The following is a 27,231-nucleotide window of genomic DNA, read 5'->3' as shown; positions in this document are numbered from 1 at the left end:
TTTTGTTGTTAATATATTTGTAAAAACTTTTTTTATTTTCCTTTACGACTGTAGCCAGACTGAGCTCTAGCTGGGCTTTTGCCTTTCTAATTTTGTCCCTGCTTGACCTAACGAGATCCTTGTACTCTTTGTGAGTTGCCTGCCCCTTCTTCCAGAGGTGATAAACTCTCCTCTTTTCCCTGAGTCCCAGCAAAATCTCCCTGTTCAGCCAGGTCGGTTGCCTTCCCCGCCAGCTCTTCTTACGGCACATGGGGACCGTCTGCTCCTGCGCCTTTAAGATTTCCTTCTTGAAGGCTGGCCTTCCTGGACCCCTTTGTCCTTCAGGACTGTCTCCCAAGGGATTCTCTCAACCAGTGACCTGAACAGGCCAATCATCATTAAACAAACAAAATACCAACCATCTTGTACAAACTTTACAACAACATAAGAACTGTTAGAACAGCACTAATTATAACAGGATCTAATGCAGTTGGGTGCCAGTGAACAACAAGCCCTATAACGTGATCTAACTGTAGGACTATTTGCCCATGTTTATATCAAACTATGTTTAATACTCCAGATGCAGGTACTAAAGTGAAATGTTGCTATGGCCTCCCGTACACTGTGAATCAGTTCATATTCTAATTCACCCAGCAACAGGCTCCTTAAAAATACCAAATCTGATTCTTGATCTTGACTGAGATAAAGAAGGAAGGATGGCTTATGTAAAGGATTTCTGAGACAATTAAATAAAGGGTCCACAGTGGTAAACATATCATTACTTAATAACTTAAATTCCCCAGTCAAACTCTGAACATGGAAAACACAGTGGCAGTTCCTATTATTTTTTTACCAAGTGCTATTGATTCTTTGTTCTTAGAGTACTAATACGGATTATGTCTACCCAGGCAGACATCAGTAGTTCACCTAATCCCAAGATTTAACGGTTCTGTTATTCTATTTGGCTAATAAAATCTTTTTGTTCACTAGTGAGGTTTAACAACTTAACACTTAGCATTGCAAATACAAAACATAAGCTTTCCCATAATAGCATTCCCATCAGAATTCCTCTAAGCTTGAATTCCAAGAAGCTGCTTTTAAAAACCCAGGGTTTTAGTATTGTAATGAAATTCTTCATTCCTGCTGTATTTTGTGCCTCTTACACGAAATATAAATTGGCTGAAGTTTTATTTTCTCCTTAACTCAACCTCATACTCCAATCTTGGCATATTTAAATTCAAAAATAAATGGAAAACACACATTGATGACCATCTTCTTAGCATGAAAAATTCATGGCCATGCAACGTGCCTTTTTTTAGATTAAACATTTTGCTTTTAAAAGGTCCGGCTTATACAACACAATTGAATTTAAGCCTACTTTAGTAATCATGAAATGAGGACAAACCAGACATTAGCCTACAAATACTGGTGTCCATATTTTGACATGTCTGCAGCCACACAAGAGTTCCCAAGCCCAGATTCAGTAGAGCAATCACAAAGTCAATCACAAACACTTTTGCCAGATCAAGGTATTAGACTGTCAACTTCCCTTTGGGTACAGAATCATTAACAGGGTGAAGTGTCTTGCACAACCCTCAGGTGAGTTTCCCATTATTAAGGTGATATTTAACAATGATTCGACAATGTGATTCCTGTACCAGCACTAGCACAGAATGCTGCATATGGGACAAGACTCAAATGGTATAACATAGAAGGCACTGAGAAAACTAATTATGTCTCTGATTTTCTGCTGTGCTCTGCCTTAGAATCTCTCACGATTTTGGCCACAGTAATTTGGGCTGGCTGCCAGAGATGCAGAAGGGGTATCTGGAAGCTGGGTGTAACAGGTATGTTTAAGGTTGCATGTACATGTGAACCTGTGCATTTGCATGTAAATCACTTCACAGCCTCTGTGCACATGGGAAACAGCATGGAATGAGAGAGATGTGAACATTTTCCTTTCTTTTTGCAGTGTCACCTATTCTGAGTACAGTGCTTGGTGTTTGAATGGTAGGTGTCAGCATTCACGGGAACAGAGAATTGTGCCCTAACCATTTTCATACTAATCCCTGAAACATGCTGCTCAGTAGAGCTTCTGGGGCTCTTACTGAACTTAGCAGCCCAGCCCTACTGACACAGGGGTGAAAATGCTCTGTATGCATTTCCCTCATCCTGTCCCTTCCTCAGGAGGAACTTCAGTCCTAAATACAGCTTTCCAGACTGCAGAAATACTCATGTATCCTTTAGCATTCCTCTATGATGCTTAACTTGTAGGAAACGGTATATGTGGAGCATTCAAACTGTCTTTTGCTGGTAACTTAGACTTCTCTTAAATTCTTGACAAATTTTAGGATAGCACAAATCCTTCACAGACCGCAGTCATAATCTAAGGTCTAAAAAAAGACTGACTATTTTAACCAGTGGAAACCACTAGGGGTTTGAGGGTTTTGTTGTGGGGGAGTGGGTTGCTTGAACAGCATAAAAATGCTAAAGAAGATATGCTTCAAGCTTCCTTTCTAAAAGACAACCACAAGAAATCCAATTCTATGGTTAGGGATGAAGCTACTAACCACAGAAGTTAAAGGTTTAAAACAAAAGTGTCTTGGATACAGCTACATGACAATATTATACCCAACTATAAATCAATAATTAAATTATGTTGCCAGTTACCTATTACATAATATAGACTCTGAAGGTCTGATACCATTTTTCATACAGAGGGAAGTCTCTTAAAATTAAGGTCAGTAGAAACTGCCAAGAAGACCACAGAAAAGGGTATTCTTATTTTAATCCCTCACACATTCTAAGTCCAGAAAAAAGACCAGAACAAAAAAAGAGAAACCTTCATCTGAACATTGATATCATCCTATATTACTCATTTTCATCCCCAAAGCTGTTTGATTTAAAGAAGATAACAGCCATTAATGTTACATAGGTGATTTTGTAGAGAAGCATAGCATAGTGTTTAGTACAAACTTCCTATACTACAGCTCCTCCATGAATAATGTCAGACCTTATGTTCCAACAACAGTACATAATTAACAGCATGGTATTGTCTTCATTTTAATGGGAAGCAGAACCTTGGCAAAAAAGGGTCAGGTCTTGTAATGCTATAACCCATTCAGGTGAATGTCTCCTGGTATGATATTTCATATAAAAAATGTAAAGACTTTTGCATCAGACATGTAGGTGGATTTTCTTACCTTTGGTTCCATTGAAATGAAGCTGTGGGTACCTCTACTTGAGAGAACTGACCTTTTAATCGTTTTACTATGGAAGAAGTGGTAGTAATCCTTCAGTGTTCCAATCTGTAAGGGGAGAAAAGGGAGATATAATTAATGAAAAGTAGTTTTATGGCTTTATTTTTTAAAGGTCTATAAATTATGCAATTTTCTACTGTGCTGAAATGTTACTTGAACCAAGGGATCATTTTTCAAAAGAAGGACATATGATATGAAATGGATGGAGTGTCCTTGAGGCAGTAACTGCATAACCAAAGATTATAATTGAGCTGCTTAGTCTGTCCGTATCTACCTTTTTAATGTTTAAATTATATTCAGTATTTTAAGCAACTCTGTATCCAATCTGTCTTCAAATGGAACATATAATAATCATCAAATGGCTATATGGTTGTTACAAAGCATTCCATCTAGTTTGCATAAGGAAATATACTGTAAAATGCACTAGTGTCAGCTATTTATATAAAATTTATTAAAAAGACATCCACAGCATCAGACTATGCACCAGGAATAGGCTTCTCTTTCTGCAGAAAGTGAGAAAGAAAGAAGTAGAAGAAAGAAAGATGGAAATGGTAACTTCATAAGATAACTAGAAGTACAAAATCAAGTCATGCAAAATTGCAAATTCAAAACAGTACAATAAAAATACTTATTCATTCCATCAGTACACAGTAGCAATGTAAATATTAAACTAAGGCAGCTTTCACAATTTTAAGAAATTTCCCCTTCCAGAGTCATTAATACCTAAATATTCATAACTTGAAATTTAACTTTCACATACCTACAAGCAAACATTCAGCTTCCTTGTCTTTAGAGCAATGTCTCCCGAAGACATTTTGAATTTGTACTTCTATCACACTGTAAATCTTGTAAGACACTAAATAATTTAGTTAAAGGTTTCCTAATGATGAGTAAAAAAGAGGCAGTGGAGCTTACTGTTATTTCAAGTTGAAACTCAAAGTGACCTCAGAAAACAGGTTTGGTTTTGAAAATGAATCTGAATTAAATCACCAAAGAAGATGGAGCAACACTAAAAAGCTCTAATCATAAAGTCCTATATTTTGTATTTATATCTATAAGAATATGCATGTAGGAAACTAGAGTGTTCAACATTAAAGGTTCAAGGTTCAACCTTAAAGCTGCCCAGTAGAAAAGGACCTGGGGGTGCTGGTTGACAGCCAGCTGAACATGAACCGGCAGTGTGCCCAGGTGGCCAAGAAGGCCAACAGCATCCTGGCCTATGTCAGAAATAGTGTGGCCAGCAGGAGTAGGGAAGTGATTGTCGCCCTGTACTCAGCACTGGTGAGGCTGCACCTCGAATCCTGTGTTGAGTTTTGGGCCCCTCACTACAAGAAGGATGTTGAGGTGCTTGAGCGTGTCCAGAGAAGGGCAACGAAGCTGGTGAGGGGTCTGGAGCACAAGTCTTATGAGGAGCGGCTGAGGGAACTGGGGTTGTTTAGTCTGGAGGAGAGGAGGCTGAGGGGAGACCTTATTGCTCTCTACAACTACCTGAAAGGGGGTTGTGGTGACATGGGCGTTGGTCCCTTCTCCCAAGTAACTAGAGATAGGACAAGAGGAAATGGCCTCAAGTTGCGCCTGGGGAGGTTTAGATTGGATATTAGGAAAAATTTCTTCACCAAGAGGGTGGTCAAGCATTGGAACAGGCTGCCCAGGGAGGTGGTGGAGTCACCATCTCTGGAAGTATTCAAAAAACGTGTGGATGTGACGCTTTGGGACATGGTTTAGTGGGCATGGTGGTGTTGGGTTGATGGTTGGACTTGATGATCTTAGACGTCTTTTCCAAACTTAGTGATTCTATGATTCAAAGAGAATTGGAAATAAGCCACTGACGTACTCCAGAAATCTGCTTTTAAAATATTAAAACACAAAAACCTTTAGAAAATATCAGACTGAGAACAAATATTGATAGAAAATTAATGTTGTCAAGGAGCACTTGAATATTTTCTCTTAAAGTTTAAAATGTAAACAGCACTGGAGAATGAGGGAGAACATTTTGGAAAAAAAGTCCACGATTTAAATGAATGCTTCTAAAAGAGAAACTGCACCAGGGTTTATGATATTATTCTCAGTCTGTACAGTTAGTTGGGTCCATCAATATCTAATTTTCAGAAAGAACAACTTACATTTATTTTAAGTCAAACACGAAAGCATTCAGTTAAACCAAGTCCGTTCATCAAAAATTAAAAAGGAATTGGTTTGACTAAACCTAAATAGAGCATATTAATGTGAAATATGTTTATCTGATTCGTGTGATGAAGTGTAATCTTCTGTACTTTCATGGATTTCTCCTGCACCATAAAAAGGGGTATTTTACAGGAGAAAGTTAAACTACTTTGCTGGTATATCAGCTCAAACCAGTTTGACCACTGACCACATAGTATTGTGTAAAGAAAGTGCATGCATAAGGTTTGGGGTCATCCTGGGGGCACGCCGAGGAAGATTCGAGAAGACTCTAGCAGGAGAAGAGGGCATGCGCTGAAGAAGACATGCCTGTTCATTAATATGTATTAGAAGACACACCTATTCATGAATATGTATTGGCGAACAGGATCACGCTGAGGAAGATTCGAGAAGATTCTAGAAGGAGAAGAGGGCATGTGCCAAAGAAGACACGCCTATTCCTGAATATGTATTAACGGACAGGATATAAACCAGGAACAGGAACTGTACCGCATGCGTCTTGGTGGAGCAGAGACTCCCGGCGCACCCAGTGCTGTTTGCTTGCCTCTATTTGCTTAATAAATTGTAAATTTGAATTGGAATCCTGTTTGGGACTAAATCATTTATAACAATTGGGGGCTCGTCCGGGATGGTCTTGGTTCCTGAATTCTGACTTGATCTAGGAGGGGCGCCCCACCTTTTGGTGGCTCCTGGTCGGGTCGGGTCGGGACTAACGCCATCCTGAACCTGAATAGGGGCAAGCAAAGAATTTGATTTTTTATGAGCTCCCTTGCCGGCTGCAGCAGTTTATTTTGCCCGTAATTCTGCGCGCGAAGATCCGAACGAAGACGACGGAGTCGTAAGTATTTAAGGTGTATACCGTTCAGTTGGGTAGGATTCGGTTGCCTGTGTGTGTAAGAGTGTGACTGAGACGGAACCTAGTTCCGAAGCGATTGTGGAGGTCTTCTAACCGCGGTTCCAATCTCCCGCGAGGGACTTGGCCGGTGAAGGACCGAAGCGATTCTTAGAGGATTCGTGGGTGGGTGATAGGTCCTAAACCCCCTGCAAGACACTCTTACTGGTAGCCAAGGGCTGTAGGAATTGCCACAGTAAAAATTCCTGGATGGGTCAGACGAAATCGAGAACCCAGGACCAGAAGAAAGGGAGTGAATTACTAGAAATACCTCCGGAGAGTCCATTAGGAATAATGATTGAAAATTGGAATGATAGGGGCCCCAGAAAAGGAAAAAGTAAATTAAAATTAGTTCAATATTGTATGGTAGAATGGCCAAAAGAACCTTTGAGACCACATGTCTTTTGGCCTGTTTTTGGATCTTTTGAAGACTGGGTCTGCCAGGCCTTAAATATATATGTTAATTCAAAGGAACCTTTTAGTCAGGAGGAAAGTGATTATGCAGGATTATGGGACAGAACTTTACGTCCTTTTCCAGCCTCAATACTTACATTAAAAACAGATGAAAAGTTTGAGGAAGAAGAAGAAGAGGGGAAAAGTGAAAAGGAAAAAGATGATAAATGGGAGCCACTGGATAACCTACCGCCTCCATATTCTAATAATCCATCTCCGGCGGCGGCTCCCCCTCCGGTGGCTGTAGTATCTCCACCACCAACAGCACCGGAATTAGATCGACCTCTGGCTGCATGTACGAGAAGTAGGACTGCTGTATCTGAGGGAGCTTCTCTATATCCCTTACGAGAAGTACCCCTCGGAGGCAATCAGGGAGGCATCGGGTTTGTGGCAGTCCCATTAAATACCACAGACGTAAGAAATTTCAAGAAAGAAATGGGGACCCTATTAGATGATCCCCTCGGAGTAGCTGAAAAATTGGACCAATTCCTAGGCCCCAATACTTATACCTGGGAAGAAATACAGTCCATTTTAGGGATCCTATTCACTGTTGAGGAAAGGGGAATGATTAGACAAGCTGGAATGAGAATTTGGGAAAGACAGAATCAGGCAGGACCCCCGGGAGATCAGAAATGGCCAAATGTGGATCCCCACTGGGATCATCAACAACCCCAAGGAAGACAAAATATGAGGGATTTGAGAACGTTAATCATACAGGGAATAAGGGAAGCGGTTGCCCGAGGGCAAAACATTACTAAAGCATTTAATGAACAACAAGGGAAAGACGAATCTCCAACAGAATGGTTGGAGAGGTTGAGGAAAAACCTACAAATGTATTCTGGAATTGATCCGAATACAGTGGCTGGAACCGCACTCCTTAAAACACAATTTGTAGCTAAATCCTGGGGGGATATAAGAAGGAAATTAGAAAAATTGGAAGACTGGCAAGAAAGAGGATTAGAGGAGTTACTTAGAGAAGCCCAGAAAGTCTATGTTAGGAGGGACGAAGAAAAACAAAAAGCAAAAGCAAAAATTTTTGTAGCAGCAGTAAGGGAAAGTCAGAAAAATAAGACGACTCCTGGAGAGAAAAGGGAAAAAAGAATAGAGCAGACACCCCGGGGACAGCCTTATCGAGAAAGATTTATAATTCCCGTCTGTTACTACTGTAACAAGAGGGGACATGTTCAGAAGAACTGCCGTAAGCAGGAACAAGATGAGAAGATGTTCAAAGAAGACTAGGGGTGTCAGGGGCTCTATCTTCTGGGGACTTCAACATCAACAGAGCCCTTGATAAAATTATTAATTGGTCCCCATAAAGAGGAAGTTTTATTTTTAGTGGATACAGGGGCCGAAAAGTCAACCATTCAAAAACTTCCAAAAGGAATAGAAAAAGGGAAGAGTTACGTGTCAGTAGTAGGAGCAAAAGGAGAGCCTTTTAAAGTAAATATATTGAAAGATGTAGAAGTAGAAACAGAAAAGAAAATTTGTCTTAATGATTTACTTTTGCTCCCTGAAGCGGAATACAATTTATTAGGAAGGGATTTGATTTTGAAGTTAAACTTGAGCATTCAGAGTCAAGGGGACAAATTGCAGATTAAATTATACACTTTAACACAAGAGGATGAAGAAGCTATTAACCCCTCAGTGTGGTATAAGGAAGGGGAAACTGGAAAGATAAAAATGGACCCCATAAGGGTTCAAATAGTAGATCCGCACCGCCCAATTAGAATCAAGCAATACCCTATACCTATGGAGGGTCGAAAAGGATTAAAACCTGTAGTTGACAGACTTCTGGAAAAAGGAACCCTAGAACCATGTATGTCACCTCATAACACGCCCATTCTTCCCGTAAAGAAACCGGATGGGTCATACAGGATGGTGCAGGACTTAAGAGCTGTAAATCAGCGAACAATCACTAAATTCCCTGTGGTGGCAAATCCTTATACTTTATTGAGTCATATATCTCCCAAACATACTTGGTATAGTGTAATAGATTTGAAAGATGCTTTTTGGGCCTGTCCTCTGGATGAGGGATCCAGAGATTATTTTGCCTTTGAGTGGGAGGACCCCGAAACAGGACGAAAACAACAATTAAGATGGACTGTGTTACCACAAGGGTTTACAGGGTCACCAAATCTATTTGGACAAACTTCAGAAAAAATTCTACAAGATTTCACAATACCTAAGGAGGTAAAATTATTGCAATATGTGGACGATTTATTAGTAGCAGGAGAAACTGAAGAGGGGATCCGAAAAGCCACCATTAAATTGTTAAATTTTCTAGGGGAAAAGGGATTAAAGGTGTCCCGATCAAAGCTACAGTTTGTAGAACAAGAAGTAAAATACTTAGGACATTGGCTGAGTAAAGGAAGGAAGAAGTTAGATCCTGATAGGGTATCTGGGATTCTATCCTTAAGATCCCCACAAACTAAAACGGAAATTAGGCAAATACTGGGATTATTAGGATATTGTAGACCATGGCTTGAAAATTATAGTGATAAAGTAAAATTCTTATATGAAAAATTAACTAATAACCAACTTAAGTGGTTTATTGAAGATGATCAGAGATTTGAGGAAGTAAAAAAGGCATTAATACAAGCACCTGTACTGAGCCTCCCAGATCTAGAAAAACCTTTCTATCTCTTTGTGAATACATCAAGCCAGACAGCATATGGAGTTCTTACTCAAGACTGGGCAGGAATCAAAAAACCCGTGGGGTATTGTTCTAAGTTACTTGATCCAGTAAGCAGAGGATGGCCTGCTTGTCTCCAAGCTTTGGTTGCTACAGCATTATTAATAGAAGAAGTTAGGAAGATTACCTTTAGTGCTGCTTTAAAGGTGTATACCCCACACAATGTCAGAAATGTTTTACAACAAAAAGCGGAAAAATGGTTAACGGACAGCCAAATCCTAAAGTATGAAGCAATACTAATAGACTCCCCTGACTTAGAACTGAGGGTGACTTCTGCTCAGAGTCCAGCACAATTTTTGTTTGGAGAACCATCAGAGGTATTACAACATAACTGTTTAGAGGTAATTGAGACCCAGACAAAGGTGAGACCAGATTTAAGAGATGCTGAGTTGGAAAATGGAGAAGCGCTGTTTATAGATGGCTCCTCCCGAGTGGTAGAAGGGAAGAGAAAATCGGGTTATGCAGTAATTAATAAGGACTTGGAACTTGTGGAATACGCATATGGGGTGGTCCACACTTTTGGAAAAATTTGGGAAGAAAGAGGTTTGATTAATACTCAAGGGAGGAATTTAATACATCAAGAATTAATAGTAAAGATTTTGAAGGCGTTAAGAGAACCAAAGGAGATAGCAGTGGTACATGTGAGGGGACACCAAAAGGGATTAGATTACTGAACTAGAGGAAATAACTTAGCAGATAAAGAGGCCCAGGAAGCAGCCTTGAGGACTAAAGTTGCCAAAATTAATGTAATACAAACAAAGGAGGACACCAGCAAAGAAGAACGAGAGGAAAGAGAGAAGAAGCTTACGCCAGAAGAACAAACAAAATTGGAGAAAATAGGAGCTAAATTAGAACAAGGAAAATGGACACTGCCTGATGGGCGAGAAATGTTGCCAAAAGCCTACACCAGGCGAATATTAGAACGTTTGCATGCGCAAACACATTGGGGTACAAAAGCGTTAAGTGATCATTTTCTTAAACAATTTGGTGGTATTGGAATTTTTGAAATAGCAAAGCAAATTACACAAGGTTGCTTAACCTGTCAAAAGGTAAATAAGACAGTGTTTCGAAAAACAGCCACGGGAGGGAGAAAAACAGCTTACAGACCTTTTGAGAAAGTACAAGTCGATTTCACTGAATTGCCTAAGGTAGGGAGGATAAAATATTTATTGGTAATAGTAGATCATTTAACACAGTGGGTAGAAGCGTACCCTGTAGCACGAGCTACGGCACAGATGGTGGTAAAAATTTTATTGGAACATTTGATACCTAGATATGGGATAATCCAGTACATTGATTCTGACCAGGGCACACATTTTACTTCTAAAATAATAAAACTATTATGTCAATCATTAGGTATACAGTGGGAATACCACACTCCGTGGCACCCACAAAGCTCGGGGAAGGTAGAAAGAATGAATCAAACAATAAAACAACAATTGGCTAAATTAATGATTGAGACGCAAATGCCCTGGACGAAATGTTTACCATTGGCACTTCTAAACATAAGAACGAAACCATACAGTGAGACTGGATTATCGCCATATGAAATGTTATATGGCATGCCTTATTTTCAAGGAATGCCTCTGGGGAACAATGTAATTGAGGATCATAGTATCCAACAATATATAATTACCATTGGAAAAAGATTAAAAGAATTAAGAGAGATTGGGATGGTGGCCCAAACACCACCTTTAGGATTTACAATTCATCAGTTAGAACCAGGAGATAAAATTCTGATAAAAACATGGAAAGAAGGAAACTTATCTCCCCTCTGGGAAGGACCTTTCCTTGTTTTATTAACTACAGAAACAGCTGTGAGAACTGCTGAAAAAGGATGGACACATGTGTCGCGAGTGAAAGGTCCAGTGAAGGAGTGGAAGGTCACATCTGACTGAATTGCTGTGGGAATTTTATTGCGGCTACTCCTGTAATGAAACAGGAGTGAAACATGAAATTCCCACAGTTGCTAAAAATCTATTTGTAAAGTCACTGAATATAACTAATTGTTACATTTGTGGTGGAACAAATCAAGGTGAACGATGGCCATGGGAAGCTATGGAGAGAAATGTAAGTAATCCCCAAGTTTGGAAAACAGTGGGAAAGGGTAATAGGAAACAACAATGGGTACTCCAAACGAGTATAATCGGAAGGAGTTGTTGGCAAAAGAAGAACAGGAAAAAGCTGGAACTAGAATATGTCCTTTGTGTAGAAGGTGGTGTGTATTTTTAAGATTAGTGTTGCACGCTAACTGGCAGTTTTCTGTAGCCATAAAGCCTTGCAAATAAAGAGGATTGCCAGGCTCGGGCAACTGCTCAGGTCTGGACAAACCACTGATCTATCAAAGCTCTGGCCTTCACAAGCAGTGCTCAATTAATTTGGGTACTAAGAAAGCACCCCCTTAAAGGAAAGAAGAGGGCAAGACCGGAGGGGAACTGGTGTTGCGGCTTAAAAAGGGTCTGCCAAGGGCTGCAACCCCTTCGGGCTGTGACCGCCGATCACTATGGCCCTGACCGGACCTCTTCTAGTTCTACTTGGGGGTGAGTTCGCTTAATAAATTGTAAATTTGAATTGGAATCCTGTTTGGGACTAAATCATTTATAACATTAATACTACAATAGCAATCCCCATGATGCCCTCTGTTTCAGAGGTGATTCAAGCTAAAATGTTGCATTTCTGTCCCATGGAGGAGCCTGGTCTCAGTCTCCATGTGCATATCTGCAAATAAACCCTCCTTAAATCTTCAGGGGAAAGTATTCTAACAGACATCTCAGAGCTGCAGGACCCTGGGCATCCCAAGATCATTCACACACAGTTCTCTCTGGGATGAAATCTATCACCACATCAGGTACCAAAGCAAACACTGATTCTTTGTCTATGGATGACTGTACTCTATTGGTGACGTAGTGTGAGTCAGAATAACATGCAGTTTCCATGATGATTTCAGCCAGTCCAAAAGGTAATTAAGGACATTATTGTACACAGTTGTGTTGGTATGTCACTTGTGACTGCATTGATTTGTTTATTCTGATAGTTTAACAACCCGCAGTACAATGAATGTCCCTAAGTATCAGGCCAATGTTTCATGGTTTTTGAATTATTATATCAACCACTGAAATTTGGCTCCAGGGTTAGCACCAGTACAGGTCACAGCATGCTGCCCCAAGACAGAGGGACATCAGTCACTCCCTAGATGTGCTCTTAAGACACAAGTAGCCTCAAACAGTGCTGAACTGCTAACCACTGTTGAATGATGCTACTCTTGCTTCTTAAGTCCTCAGAAACTAGTAATGTGCATATTAACCATACCAAAATACTGTACAGAGGTTAGGCTTTTATGAACCTTGCTATCTTTAGTGTGAATTAGAGACATACTACTGTATGTGTATACACAAACATATACATTATGTAAAAGTCAGAGCTCAAGCACGTAACTGTATTTCACCACTGCACAGAACTGCATAGATAGAAACATGTCATGTTTCAGGGAAAATAAACAAATATCTGTCCTGCATAGATCTCAATATCTCCCAGTTCTCTTTTTTTTGTCTTGTGCTAGTTTGGGCCCTTTTTTTTTTAAGGATAAACTGTAGCTTACCTCTTTAAGAGCATCCAAAACAGCAGAGTTAGTTAGAGGGTGGCCTAATTGCACTCCTGGAGGTCCTACAGTTTAGCAGCACTAGCCACCCACAAAAGACACTGGAGGGGATAGGAGACAGTCCCATGTTTATTTTACCAACTAGGCTTGTGCACACATGCAGGGATGTCCATGTTCTACTTTCCAATTGTTGTGGTTTAACCCCAGCCGGCAACTAAGAACCACACAGCTGCTCTCTCACTCCCCCCACAGCGGGATGGGGGGAAGAAAATTGGAAGGGTAAAAATGAGAAAATTTGTGGGTTGAGATAAAAACAGTTTAATAATTGAAGTAAAGTAGTAGTAGTAGTAGTAATCGTCATCATGAAAAGGAAAATAACAAAGAGAGAGAAATAAAATCCAAGAAAGACAAGTGATGCAAATGAAAACAGTTGCTCACCACCAACTGACCAATGCCCAGCCAGTCCCTGAGCAGCAGCCCCCCCACACAACCTTTCCCCTAGTTTTATTGCTGAGCATGATGTCATATGGTATGGAATATCCCTCTGGTCAGTTGGGGTCAGCTGTCCCAGCTGTGTCCCTTGACTCTGTGTAAGCACTGCTCAGCAATAACTAAAACATCCCTGTATTATCAACACTGTTTCCAGTACAAATCCAAAACATAGCCCCATACTAGCTACTATGAAGAAAATTAACTCTGTCCCAGCCAAAACCAGTACACCAATTAAAGGGGAAAAGCCTGAGGCTTTGTAATGCTTGATGGCTGTACTCCCTCTGAGACTTTGTCCTCAGGAGACAGAATTAAGTGTGGAAACTGCAATGCCATGTCTTCCAGGTACCGTCAATTTTCAAATAATAATAAAAATAATTAATAATTATAATTAATAAAAACGGTGAGATCTACTGCTTTAGTTAATAGTTGTCAGTGAAATAAAAGGATCCCAAATCTTTTAAATGGAATTTAATTCATATACCCTAACAATCAGTGCCTCTTGCAGTAAGGTAACGCCAGTGTTATTAAAAATTATATTGCCCTTTTTTCCCTTAATGGGAATTTACTTAGACCTTCCAAATCTTTGGACCACTTGGCAAATAGTTAAACCATGGAAATATAGCACAATAAAACTTATTATTATGGATGTTCTTGTTAAATTGTTTTTTATACTTTTAACTACCAAGTCTTAGAGGCGCTATCAGAGGGAAAGGAATACAAAACCAGAAACGCCAGACTGTAGATCTAACCACCTTAGAGACTGATGATGATTTAGCTGTTTTATCCTCAGGAAATCTTTGTAATCTTCTTTTTGACCTGGAAGACCTGATTTCTTTAAAAAGAGATGGAGAAACATTCCTGAGGAATTGACTGGGCAAAAGCAAGGAGAATGGGTAGAAGGGGGGTGGATTATTCTTTGGAGGTAATCTTCATCACTGAAAATTTTAAATAGATACAAACATACATTTAAATAGTACCATATTATGCTTATTCAAGGATAAAAATAACTCCTGGGAACAATAATCCTACAACACTGCAGTGGAATCCCTGAAAACCCAAATATCCACATACATACATTAATTTTATATTTAGTAGGTCTTATTTTCTTTTTAAAGTTGAGAAAAATCAATTAATTTAAAAGATATTAACTATGAAACAAGAGCCAAGCTTTCTAGGCTTAGTCTTTGGAATACATTTCTTCCATATGCAGTTTTATATTCTAAGGCATTATTAAGATAATTTAGGATATAATGATTGAAAGAATTCATCTACCTTCACGTGTGAGTGTCTTCATAAACTCTGTAAGGAAATATAAATGCTAAAGTTGCCGATGAAATACACCTTAAATATCCATATATGATCACCAAACTGACCTATGTGACTAGACTGATACTACAATGAAATGTTCATGCAACAGAACATAAGCAGGGAAGTTGTTCACACTAATGGAAGCAGCTTGAGATACGCCTTCCCAACAGTTTCTAATGTAATCAATCAACTAAACCACTTGGGGGGGGAGGGGGAAGGGGGGGGCTGATATCCTACACTACCCTGCATGAGTTAAAATAGGTTCTTGGATTACTACAGGCACACGGCATTGAAAAAACCCACAGAAACTACCAGAATTGCCGAACTCTTGAATCCAAGAATTTGAACTCAAGAATTGTCTTGTCTTGATCTGCAGCAGCAAGATAATATCACTCTGATGACTAGTCTAAAGAGAAATAATGATATTCAGTCTCTGTATTGCAGAGACTAAATCAGTACATTAAAGGAGTATCTACTGGGTGGGGAAAAAGTGCACTTTTAATGTGCTCAAACTTAGTTAAATAAAAGATTCTGAAACAGCAGCAGAACCAAGGCAATGTGGGTATGAATATGAATTATCACCTCAGACTCAACCGAGACTATTCTGAAAGTCTGAATTCAAACTATGTTCAAATGTCCAAGTAACCCAGTTTTCAATTCCATTTTAAGCCCAGTTAGCTAACATAAATTAGATGGCCCAAGTTGTACAAACATCTCTGTGTATGCTTGAGGTAGGCATAATTCATATCTGTGGTTGCCAATTCATATCTGTGCTCCTCTCACAATCCCTTCTTTTCAGGTTTGTTTCACAGCAAACAGGTATGTCCACAAGTATTGCCAGAGTCACCGTTTCTGAATAGTGACACTCTTGAACAAGTTGGACTTGACCTCAAATGCATCCCTCTCATACCAACCCTTACACTTTCTTGAAACATTTTTTCTGAGTCTCATAGATGGAAATTCCAGATAAAATGAGATGCTAATTGCCATCAGCTCAGTAAAAAAAGCTATACTATTCTCAAGAGTTCTTGCTCAGTTCCTTAAATCCTTGGTATGGAAGATGAGTTCAGCCAGGAAAACAAGATACCCTTCTGAACCACCTGCGTATGAAACACAAACAAAAATCCAATCTAGGCAGATAAATTAAACCACCAAGCTATTACAATAGAAACATCACAATTTCCATATAAATAAATTAGGTTGTATCTCTTCACATTCTAGGTATGAATATGCTGATACTTTACCTTTGAAATTCTCTCTCCTTCTGTTCAAATGGGGGGAAAATGCAACTTTACTGAATTAATATAAACCACTGCTGACTTCTTTTGTACTTTTTGGCAATTTTCCTCTGTGTTTCAGCTATTTACACGAAGAAATTCTGCCTGTGGACTTACCTTGACATTCAAATTAGCTGATATCTAAAATGAATAACAAAGCCATTAAAATAAAGTACTGTTACTTACACCCTGCTGCATTTTACTTTAAAAAAAAAAAGTAGCACATTAAGTCTTTCACTGGAAAAGTCAAAATAAACTCTCTAGTCTTTTAAATTTTCATGTGCCTTTGCTAGTAGGAAAAAAAAGTAACAATACTCTAAGGTCAGTTTTAAGTCTTGATAGCATTCTAATTCACTATCAAGGCTGAGATTTTTTCAACGTAATTTTGTAAATTTTACTGAGAATTTATATTTACCATAGCTAAATTAAGTGACCATGCAGGTTAAAAAGAACATAAAAAGAACATTTTAATTTGCAGTAGAAATTATTTGTATGACATTGTATATTCCATTTTGGATTACCTTTATAACAATTCCTTTTTCTAATAGCTTTTCTTTTCAAGGGTTTATATTCTGTTCAACAATAAATCTAAACATATTTAGAGCTTCAATTCTAAACTATGATTAAAATTTAATTCAAATCAGAATCTAAATTTAAATGTAAAATTATAAATTCATAGTTATAAACAGTCTAAAAAATTTTTACAATTCCAATATTCTGCTCCTCTAAATAGAGAAATATTCTATTCTAAATATATTATAAAATATACTTAGCAATATAAACAAAAATAATTTGCATCCAGACAATAAGGTGGACTAATAATTCATTAATTACATTTACAAAGCTCAGGATGCATTCAATAAAAATTCCTAGATCATATCTTCTGCATACATGCATTATCATAGAATCATACAACAGTTTGGGTTGGAAGTGACCTTTTAAGGTCATCTAGTCCAACAACCCTGCAATGAGCAGAGACATCTTCAACTAGACCAGGTTGCTGAGAGCCCCATCCAACCTGTCCTGGAATATTCCCAGGGATGGGGCATCTACCACCTCTCTGGGCAACCTGTTCAAGTGGTTCACCATCCTCATTGTGAAAAATGTCTTCCTTAGATCTAGTCTATATCAAGGCCCTTTTAGTTTAAAACCATTAGCCCTTGTCCTATCACAACAGGCCATGCTAAAAAGTTTATCCCTATCTTTCTTATAAGCCCACTTTAAGTACTGAAAGGCTGCTATAAGGTCTCCCCTGAGCCTTCTCTTCTCCAGGCTGAACAACCCCAACTCTCTCAGCCTTTCTTCATAGGAGAGGTGCTCCATCCCTCTGATCATTTTTGTGGCCCTCTGCTGGACCAGAAGGTCACTAGGTTGGTCAGGCGGGACTTGCCCTTGGTGAAGCCATGCTGGCTGTCTCAAATCACCTCCCTGTCCTCCATGTACCTTAGCAGAGCTTCTAGGAGGATCTGTTCCATGATCTTCCCAGGCACAGAGGTGAGGCTGACTGGTCGGTAGTTCCCAGGGTCCTCCTTGGTACCTTTTTTTTAGAAATGGGTGCAGTGTTTCCCTTTTCCCAGTCACCAGCAGGGGCTTCACCTGACTGCCATGACTTTTCAAATATCATGGAGAGTGGCTTGGCCACTACATCAGCCAGTTCCCTCAGGACTCTCGGATGCATCTCATCAGGTCCCATAGACTTATGCATGTTCAGGTTCCTCAGGTGGTCTTGAACCCGATCTTCTCTTACAGTGGGAGGGTCTTTGCTCCTCCAGTCCCCATCTTGCAGGCCATCCACTCGAGAGGTGTGGGACGAGACACTGCCAGTGAAGACTGAGGCAAAGAATTCATTGAGTACCTCAGCCTTCTCATCTGTTGTTACCAGTCTGCCGGTCTTGCTCATCAAGGGGGATACGCTTTTTTTTTCTGGCTGACATACCTGTAGAAGCCCTTCTTATTATTATTTGCATCCCTTGCCAAGTTCAGCTCCAGCCGCGCCTTGGCCTTCCTGATCCCATGCCTACACAACCGAGCAGTGTCCCTGTACTCTTCCCAGGATACCTGTCCCTGCTTCCACTGCCTGTGCATTTCCTTCTTGCCCTTTAGTTTGCCCAGCAGGTCTCCACTCAGCCATGCCAGTCTCTTGCCTTCCTTTCCTGATTCCTTACACCTGGGGATCGAGAGCTCTTGCACTCTATGGAAAGCACCCTTAAAGATCTGCCAGCTCTGTTCTGCTCCCTTGTCCCTGAAGGCAGTTTTGCAGGGGGTCCTATTGACTAACTCCCTGAAGAGCTGGAGGTTTGCTTTCCTAAAATTCAGGGTCCTGACTTTACTCCTTGCTTGCCCCATATCCCTCAGGACTGCGAACTCCACCAGAGCATGATCACTGCAGCTCAGGCTGCCTCCAGTATTTATGTCACCAATTAGTTCACATGCATTGGTGACCAACAGGTCCAGTATTGCATCCCCTCTGGTAGGGCTGTCCACTACCTGGCTTAAGAAGTTATCCTCCATGCATTCCAGGAGTCTCCTGGATTGCCTACAGCTCGCCATGCTACTTCCCCAGCAGATGTCAGGGTGGTTGAAGACCCCCAGCAGGACAAGAGCCTGCAAGCGTGATGCCTCCTGCAGCTGCGATAAGAAGGCTTGGTCAGTAGGCTCCCCTTGATTGGGTAGTCTGTAGTAGACAACAACCACAAGGTTCCCTTTGTTGCCTCAGTCCCTGATTCTTACCCATAAACTTTCCACCTGCTCGTTGCTATTCCTCAGAGAGAGCTCTTCGCACGCTATCCATTTCTTGACATAGAGGGCAACGCCTCCGCCCTTCCTTCCTCACCTGTCTCTTCTGAACAGCCTGTAGCCATCAATAGCTACACTCCAGTTGTGGGATCCGTCCCACCAAGTCTCAGTAATGGCAGCCAGGTCGTAGCTTTCTAGCAGCACAGTGGCTTCCATCTCCTCCTGTTTGTTGCCCATGCTGCATGCATTAGTGTAGAGGCACTTCAGCTAGGCTGTCAGCCATGTCACCCTCTTAGAGGAACACCCTTTAGTTCCTCTGAGGTCTTTCTCTGGTGCAACAGGCTGAGGGGCCTTGCTAGCACTCCACCCCTCTAACCTTTCCGCGTCATCCCACAGCTTGTCGTGGGTGAGCCTGATATTATCTCCCTCCCTCTTTGATTCTGGTTTAAAGCCCTGTCAATAAGCCCCACTAGCTTGCAAGCAAAGACCCTCTTCCGCCTTTGAGAAAGGTTAATCCCATCTGATGCCAGCAAGCCAGGTGCCATATAGGCTTTCCCATTATCAAAAAAACTGAAATTGTGGCGGTGGCACCAGTCACGGAGACATGCATTAATAGACTGGGCCCATCTGTTCCTCCCTATGTTGCTGCCTGCAACTGGAAGGAGGGAGGAAAAAATAACCTGTGCACCAGATTCCCTAACCAACCCTCCCAAGGCCCCAGGTCTCTTTTGATCGCCCTTTGATTATGTTTCCACCCACATGGAAGAGCAGCAGTATGTAACAGTCCGAGGGCCGTACCAGGGTAGGAAGTTTCCTAGTGATGTCTTTAACTCAGGCCCCAGGGAGGCAGCAGACTTCCATAAGAGAATGGTCTGTCCGACATATAATAAACAGCCTGCTTTTTCAAATCTATCCAAAAAGCCTGTTGCAGCCAGGTCCTACTCATCAGTCCTGATTCTTCCTAGCTTCCTTTCTCTAAAATGCAACTGTCTTATTCCTCTTCACCCATCTCTAACAAGTCATATACTCTACATACGTTTGATAAGCTTCACAAAAAAGGAAACACTTTTTTTTTACATTTTAAGAAATACAGTTATAATTATTTTATGTAGGCTTTGAAACATAATTTACATGTTAAACTATGTATGGTCAGATCATAGACATTCTGATTATCTTATGCACTCTGAATTCTTAAATTCAAAGTTCTGTGTAGTGACCAGGTCAGTCTGATAAAATTGTATAAGGATAGGAGTAAAAGAAGAACAGATTCACTGCAAACATCAGAATTCCCATCAACATATTAATGAACATGCTGAGAAAGAAATACCATCTGAAGATGATTTTGCTAGGAATGATCAGAAACTAAAAATGACCATGCTAAAGATACCCATGAAAGGAAACTCTGAGTAAGACTGTGCAAATGTATAAGACTTCTTAAGACATATAACTCTATAACTCTGAGCTCTAAGTTGGCAGGACAGAATGAAATCTAGCACTCCAAATCCAAATTACGTACAGGAAGCTCTGTGGAATTTTGTCACGTATGCCCACTGCCTGCTTCTTGTGCTTTAAGGCTCATAACAGCCAGAAGACTAGAATTCACCCAGCACTCTAGTTCATATTATTACTACAGTTTTCCTTCTCACGCATGCTTCATTTAACATTCTTACATTTCTGTTCTACTTGCATTCTCCCTATCTGCATAACTAAATAAAATTATTGACTCCCATCACATTTGCCTTTTCATCTGTATAAATAGCAATGTATTTTTCAGTCATTCATTATTACAGGATCACAGAATCACTAAGGTTGGAAAGGACCTTCAAGAACATCAAGTCCAACCATTAATCCAGCGCCACCGTGTCCCCTAAACCATGTCCTGAAGCGCCACATCCATATGTTTTTTGACCACTTCCAGAGATGGTGACTCTACCACCTCCCTGGACAGCCTGTTCCAATGCTTGACCACCCTCTCGGTGAAGAAATTTTTCCTAATATCCAATCTAAACCTCCCCTGGCGCAACTTGAGGCCATTTCCTCTCGTCCTATCACTAGTTAGTTGGGAGAAGAGACCAACACCCTCATCGCCACAACCCCCTTTCAGGTAGTTGTAGAGAGCGATAAGGTCTCCCCTCAGCCTCCTTTTCTCCAGACTAAACAACCCCAGTTCCCTCAGCTGCTCCTCATAAGACTTGTTCTCCAAACCCCTCACCAGCTTCGTTGCCCTTCGTTGGACACGCTCAAGCACCTCAGAATCCTTCTTGTACTGAGGGGCCCAAAACCGAACACAGTATTCAAGGTGCAGCCTCACCAGTGCCAAGTAGAGGGGCACAATCACTTCCCTACTCCTGCTGGCCACACTATTTCTGATACAGGCCAGGATGCTGTTGGCCTTCTTGGCCACCTGGGCACACTGCCGGATCATATTCAGCCGGCTGTCAATCAGAACCCCCAGGTCCCTTTCCACTGGACAGCTCTCCAGCCGCTCTTCCCCAAGCCTGTAGCGTTGCATGGGGTTGTTGTGGCCAAAGTGCAGGACCCGGCACTTGGCCTTGTTAAACCTCATACAGTTGACCTCAGACCACTGATCCAGCCTGTCCAGATCCCTCTGCAGAGCCCTCCTACCCTCCAGCAGATCAACACTCCCACCCAACTCAGTGTCATCTGCAAACTTACTGAGGAAGCACATGATTCCCTCATCCAGGTCATCTATAAAGATATTGAACAAGACCGGCCCCAGAACTGAGCCCTGGGGAACACCACTTGTGACCGGCCACCAGCCAGATTTAACGCCATTCACCATGACTCTGAGCTCGGCTGTCCAGCCAGTTCTTTACCCAGCGAAGAGTACACCTGCCTAGGCCACGAGCCGCCAGTTTCTCTAGGAGAATGCTGTGGGAAATGGTGTCAAAGGCTTTACTAAAGTCCAGGTAGACAATGTCCACAGTCTTTCCCTCATCCACTAGGCGGGTCACCTGGTCATAGAAGGAGATCAGGTTGGTCAAGCAGGACCTGCCTTTCATGAACCCATCCTGGCTGGGCCTGATCCCTTGGTTGTCCTGCACATGCCCTGGGAGCGCCCTCAAGACGAACCGCTCCATGATCTTCCCCGGTACAGAGGTCAGGCTGACAGGCCTGTAGTTCCCAGGATCCTCCTTCCAGTCTTTCTTGTAGATGGGTGTCACATTGGCAAGCCTCCAGTCTTCTGGGACCTCCCCTGTTAACCAGGACTGCCGGTAAATGATGGAGAGTGGCTTGGCAAGCTCCTTTGCCAGCTCTCTCAGTACTCTCGGGTGGATCCCATCAGGCCCCATAGACTTGTGGGTGTCCAGGAGGCATAGCAGGTCCTTAACTGCTTCCTCCTGGATTATGGGTGGGTTATTGTCCTCTCCATCGCTATCTTCCAGCTCAGGGGGCTGAATATCCTGCGGATACCTGGACTAGCTATTAAAGACTGAGGCAAAGAAGGCATTAAGTACCTCAGCCTTGTCCTCGCCCTTGGAGACAATGTTCCCCACCATATCCAGTAAGGGATGGAGATTCTCCTTGCCTCTCTTTTTGTTGTTAATATATTTGTAGAAGCATTTTTTATTATCCTTTACAACTGTGGCCAGACTGAGCTCTAGTTGGGCTTTTGCCTTTCTAATTTTGTCCCTGCTTGACCTAACGAGATCCTTGTACTCTTCATGAGTTGCCTGCCCCTTCTTCCAGAGGTGATAAACTCTCCTCTTTTCCCTGAATCCCAGCAAAATCTCCCTGTTCAGCCAGGCCGGTCGCCTTCCCCGACAGCTCTTCTTACGGCACATGGGGACCGCCTGCTCCTGCGCCTTTAGGATTTCCTTCTTGAAGACTGTCCAGCTTTCCTGAACCCCTTTGTCCTTCAGGACTGTCTCCCAAGGGACTCTCTCAACCAGTGACCTGAACAGGCCAAAGTCTGCCCTCCAGAAGTCCATGATAGCAGTTTTGCTGACCCCTCTCTTTACTTTGCTCACAATTGAGAATTTTATCATGTCGTGATCGCTAAGCCCAAGACGGCCTCCGACCACCACATCTCTCACCAGTCCTTCTCTTTGTAAACAGCAGGTGAAGCAAGGCACCTCCCCGGTGGGCTCACTCACCAGCTGTGTCAGTCTCCATTTTCTCTCATCCCTATCCGTACACCTGATCAGTAATCTATTATTAATATGTCATAGGTGGGTACAAGCCACTTCACTGACACATAAAAAAACAGTAATAGCTTACTACATTCTTTCCTTAATCCAACAGGAGATTTGGATGTGCTAGGTATAAAAAAGCAGGCCCTGAATGAGCCAGCTGGCCTGGCAAAAGACAAAAGGGAAAGAAGCGAATCCTCCAACCAGCTAACTGTTGCTTATTTCAGCATTGTAAAGGCCCAGATAGGAATATACTAAAAAAAGTTGAGCAAAAGACATGTATAAAAAAAAATATAACACATCAATGCAAAAAACTTTACTCTTGGATTCCTTCATCTTATAAAAATGACAATTTCCAGGTGTCAATTCAATTTTGACACAAAAACTTCCTCCTGAATTTTTGTGCCTCCAAATGGGAAGTCTTGCCTATCTGCACAAGTTCTCCAAGAGGGAAGCTAGTATTCAGTCTTTATACACCATGTTTTGTACTGCCTCAATGTCATTTTCCAGCTTTTCTTATGTAAATTATTTACATTAAATACACTGCACAACTGTCTCATTCAATGTGCAATAATTGGGAATGGTTGAGATAGATACATGCTTCAAACTCTTGAGTCATTGACAGTAGTGGGAACTCATTTTACCACACAAATAACAACCGGGTAAGTGTCACTTTGATGATCTATGCTTGGATATTTGCACACAAGCATGCAACAGACTTGTTTACTTTTTAGGCATTCAGCTTTATAAGCCCCACATATGTGGCTCACATTTTGAGGCCAATTGTCAGGAAAGCCTAGGATACTGTGGCAGAAAATGTGTCAGAAAAAAAGAGATCTTATGTTTTTAACAGCAACTGTGCCTAGGCTATAGCAGCAGAGAATTTTTCGGTGTGATTGGATCCAGTGAGAACCAGGTGTTTCCTCACTTGTAGTTCCTGGATCTGTCTGGATCCAAGAATTTTCTCACAGACTATTTTCTGGATCTAGCTAGTTCCAGGTGTTTTCTAGCTAAAAATCTGTGGACTCTGAAGAGTTACATGTATACCTAACTGATCAGGCAGAGATCAAGGAAGTTCTGCATAATTCTACTTTATGAGCACTGGCATCCAAGAGCTGACTTCTTTTCCCTCATTTCACAACAAACCCAGCAGAAAGCAATGGCTATTGGACTGTGGAACAGAAACGTGGGAGCCCATGACAGAGCGCGGGCTCTGCCAGGGAGGCTGGCCAGGTCTGACCTTCAGGGTAGACCAACAAAGATTCCTTCCAAGCCACATTACCCCGGCCCCCTTCTTCATGTTCCCCCTTTCCAGTGGGACTCCTGCTTCTGTGTGCCCCCAGGCTCGCCGCGGGTTGTAGAGGCCGGCCCACGCCCGGAAGCAGCCCCAGGGCACTAGGTCCACCCTTGTCACCTTTCCCTTCCGCACGCCTTGCCAAAAGGGGGGGTCGAGATACCACCCGCGCGGGGCGGGTGGATGGCCGCAGCTGCCACTTCCTGGCTCCCGGGGACACCACACGCTCGGTAAAAGGCGAACGTCCTCTTTTATTTTGATGGAGGGGAGAGGCGGTGCCGCGGAAGGCAAGCAGAGCCCCGGCAGGGCCTCCCGGCGACCACCCCCCGGCCTGCGAACGGCTCCGCAGCTCGCGCCCCGCTCCGCACCTGGCCGCGGAGGGGGCACCGCGACTGCAGAAGCTGACTCGATCCGGCGCAGCTCCTTTATACCTGCCCCCATGAATCACTTCTTCCAGTTGCCCGGCCCCGCGGCGGGAGGCCAGGGGCGGCAGAGGGCTTTCCGGGCCTCCGCGCAGCGGCGTGGCCTGCGGCGGGGTTGGGGCGACGCCGGGGACGGGGAGCCCGCCCTGCAGCTGCCCGTCCTCTGCCCCGGCGGCGCGGGATGGCAGCGGGAGCCGCGAGGCGGGTAGCAGACCCCGCCGGCTGGCTGCGCCGCCGCCGCCTACTCGGAAGTAGTTGGAAGGAGGGTTACCTGTCCTATATTGACGTATCCGTATTTGCTAGCTATCCTGTTGGCCTCCGGTAGCCCCCCAGTTATCCGCACAGCCCAGTGGTTGGTGTACAGGCGTGTCCTGCAGGCGGGCAGCAGAAACCCCAGCACCAGGGTGAGCCGGCAGAGAAGTTCCCGGCTGCCTCTGCCTCCCCAGCAGCAACGGTGGTTCCAGTCCATCTTCTCCGCACAGAACCCCCACAAAACTTTCTTCCTTCTTCCGAGGCTCACCTCCAGGCGAAAGCGATGGCAAAGTCCTCCGAAGTTACACCGAGGAGGAAACTAGGAAAAGCTTGGAATAGTGCATTGAACTGTCTGGGGGTTAAATTATGAGGGGTTGGGAATAATGATTATGATCAGCAATTATGATTACTGCTCTCTCCTCCCTCTGCTCTTCAGGGATTAAGTAAAATGCTTAACTTGCTTGGAAAGCTTTTCTCACGGTTTCTGAGCTCCAGTCTTCTCCCTCTGTCCCCAGCTACATGGAAAGTCTTCTCTCCCCTCTCTGCTCTTCCCTCCTCTCTCAGATTTCCCCCTTCTAGTGATCTTCTGTCTCCTTTCCTGCTTCTCGCTTTTCCTCTCCTTTCCTCTCCCCCTCTTGCCCGGACTCCCGGAGCAGCACAGCAGCAGCAGGCAGTGTGAGCCTCAGTTCAGTCAGACTCGGTCACCTCCCTCTCTCCTCCCTCTCTCCTGCTCCCGCCTTCCCTCCTTCCCGCCGCCCGGCAGCGCCGAGGGCCAGGGGAAATGGCAGTCGCGCCGGCCCTGTGCCTTGCCGCCCCCTTTCGCTGTCTTCCGTGCAACAAGCTCCCGGAGCTACCGCCGGTCCCAGACACCGGAGTCCCTACGCCCAAGGGCTCCCCTCTTCCATCGGGGCGGGAATCTGCCGCTCTCGCTGCTAGAGACTGTGGGAGCCGTGCGTGAGGTTCGAGGCATGCGGCAAGGCCCCATATATGGCACCGTCTGCAGCACTTCCTTTATGACCCCTCGGGGTCCTAGAGCCAAGGAGGTGCTTAGGCATATGCCTGTGCAGCCCCTGCACGGTGAGGCCCACCTCGATGATGTTTGGGTGCTACAGGAATTAATCCAAATATTAAACAGAAACAAGAGCAACCCTGAAGCTCACTCTCAAACCTTTGCCAACTATGCCTCCTAGTTTCTCACAAGATTCTCCTTTGGCATCCTGATCATCATTTCACAAATATAATTTGATTTTATTTAGTGTCAAAATGTCCTCCAAAGTTCATGCATGGTCACTGCATAAAAAAAACCCCAGCAGCTGATGGTGTTGTTCCGAAAAGTGGGATCTTTACCCGGTATGCAAAGCCAATATGCACACAGGGTTGAAGTATTCCTTCTATTTGCAGGTTTGTGCAAAGCTGGAAGCTAGGTGGTATCCCACAAAGCTAGCTTAGCTCGGTACAACTTGGTCTTCACAATCACTGATTTCTATACAATCAAAACACTCCCTAACATACAGAGCCTCCCCACCACCTCTCCTTCCTTGCCTATCCCTTCGGAAGAGCTTATAGCCATCCATTGCAGCACTCCAGTCATGAGAAGCATCCCACCATGTTTCTGTGATGGCAACTACATCATAGCTGTCCCGCTGCACAATGGCTTCCAGCTCCTCCTGTTTGGTGCCCATGCTGCGTGCATTGGCGTAGATGCACTTGAGCTGGGCTATCGATTTCAAATCTGGCACACCACCCCTAGGCTCAACTCTAGTGAGCCTTGTTTTATTCCCTTCCCCCTTCAAATCTAGTTTAAAGCCCTCTCGATGAGGCCTGCCAGCTCATAAGCAAGAATCCTTTTGCCCCTTGGAGACAGTTGCACTCCATCTGCTGCCAGGAGGCCCGGTGCCGTGTAAACCGCCTCGTGGTCAAAAAACCCCAAATTCTGATGATGGCACCATTCCCTGAGCCATGTGTTGATCAGGTGTGCTTTCCTGTTCCTTTCAGCGTTCTTCCCTGTCACTGAAGGGATTGATGAAAACACTACCTGTGCTCCCGCTCCATCGACCAGTCGCCCCAGTGCTCTCAAGTCCTTTTTGACTGCCTTTGGGCTTCTTAGTGCAACCTCATCGTTGCCAACCTGTATGACCAACAGGGGGTAGTAATCAGTGGGCCGAACCAGACCAGGGAGTTTCCTGGTGACATCTCTCACCCGGGCCCCAGGGAGGCAGCAGACTTCCCTGTGAGTTGGGT

At 43.1% G+C, this 27,231-nt stretch overlaps 1 protein-coding gene across 1 annotated transcript in view; it reads right to left on the bottom strand.

Moving 5' to 3' along the window:
* The window catches only part of LOC309415057 (proprotein convertase subtilisin/kexin type 5-like), a gene marked incomplete at both ends in the record, with an annotated part of 280,059 nt that extends 254,852 nt beyond the window's left edge, over nucleotides 1–25,207 (bottom strand). Inside the window, 2 exons of the mRNA XM_082012448.1 lie at nucleotides 3,183–3,287; nucleotides 25,010–25,207. Coding sequence (XP_081868574.1) covers nucleotides 3,183–3,287; nucleotides 25,010–25,207 — 303 coding nt within the window. The remainder of the gene's footprint in view (nucleotides 1–3,182; nucleotides 3,288–25,009) is intronic.
* Nucleotides 25,208–27,231: the final 2,024 nt, after the last annotated feature.

The sequence above is a fragment of the Phaethon aethereus genome (assembly GCF_964289735.1).
Source record: "Phaethon aethereus genome assembly, chromosome: W".
Taxonomy (NCBI): Eukaryota; Metazoa; Chordata; class Aves; order Phaethontiformes; family Phaethontidae; genus Phaethon; species Phaethon aethereus.
This window is presented reverse-complemented; position numbering and strand designations above follow the sequence as displayed.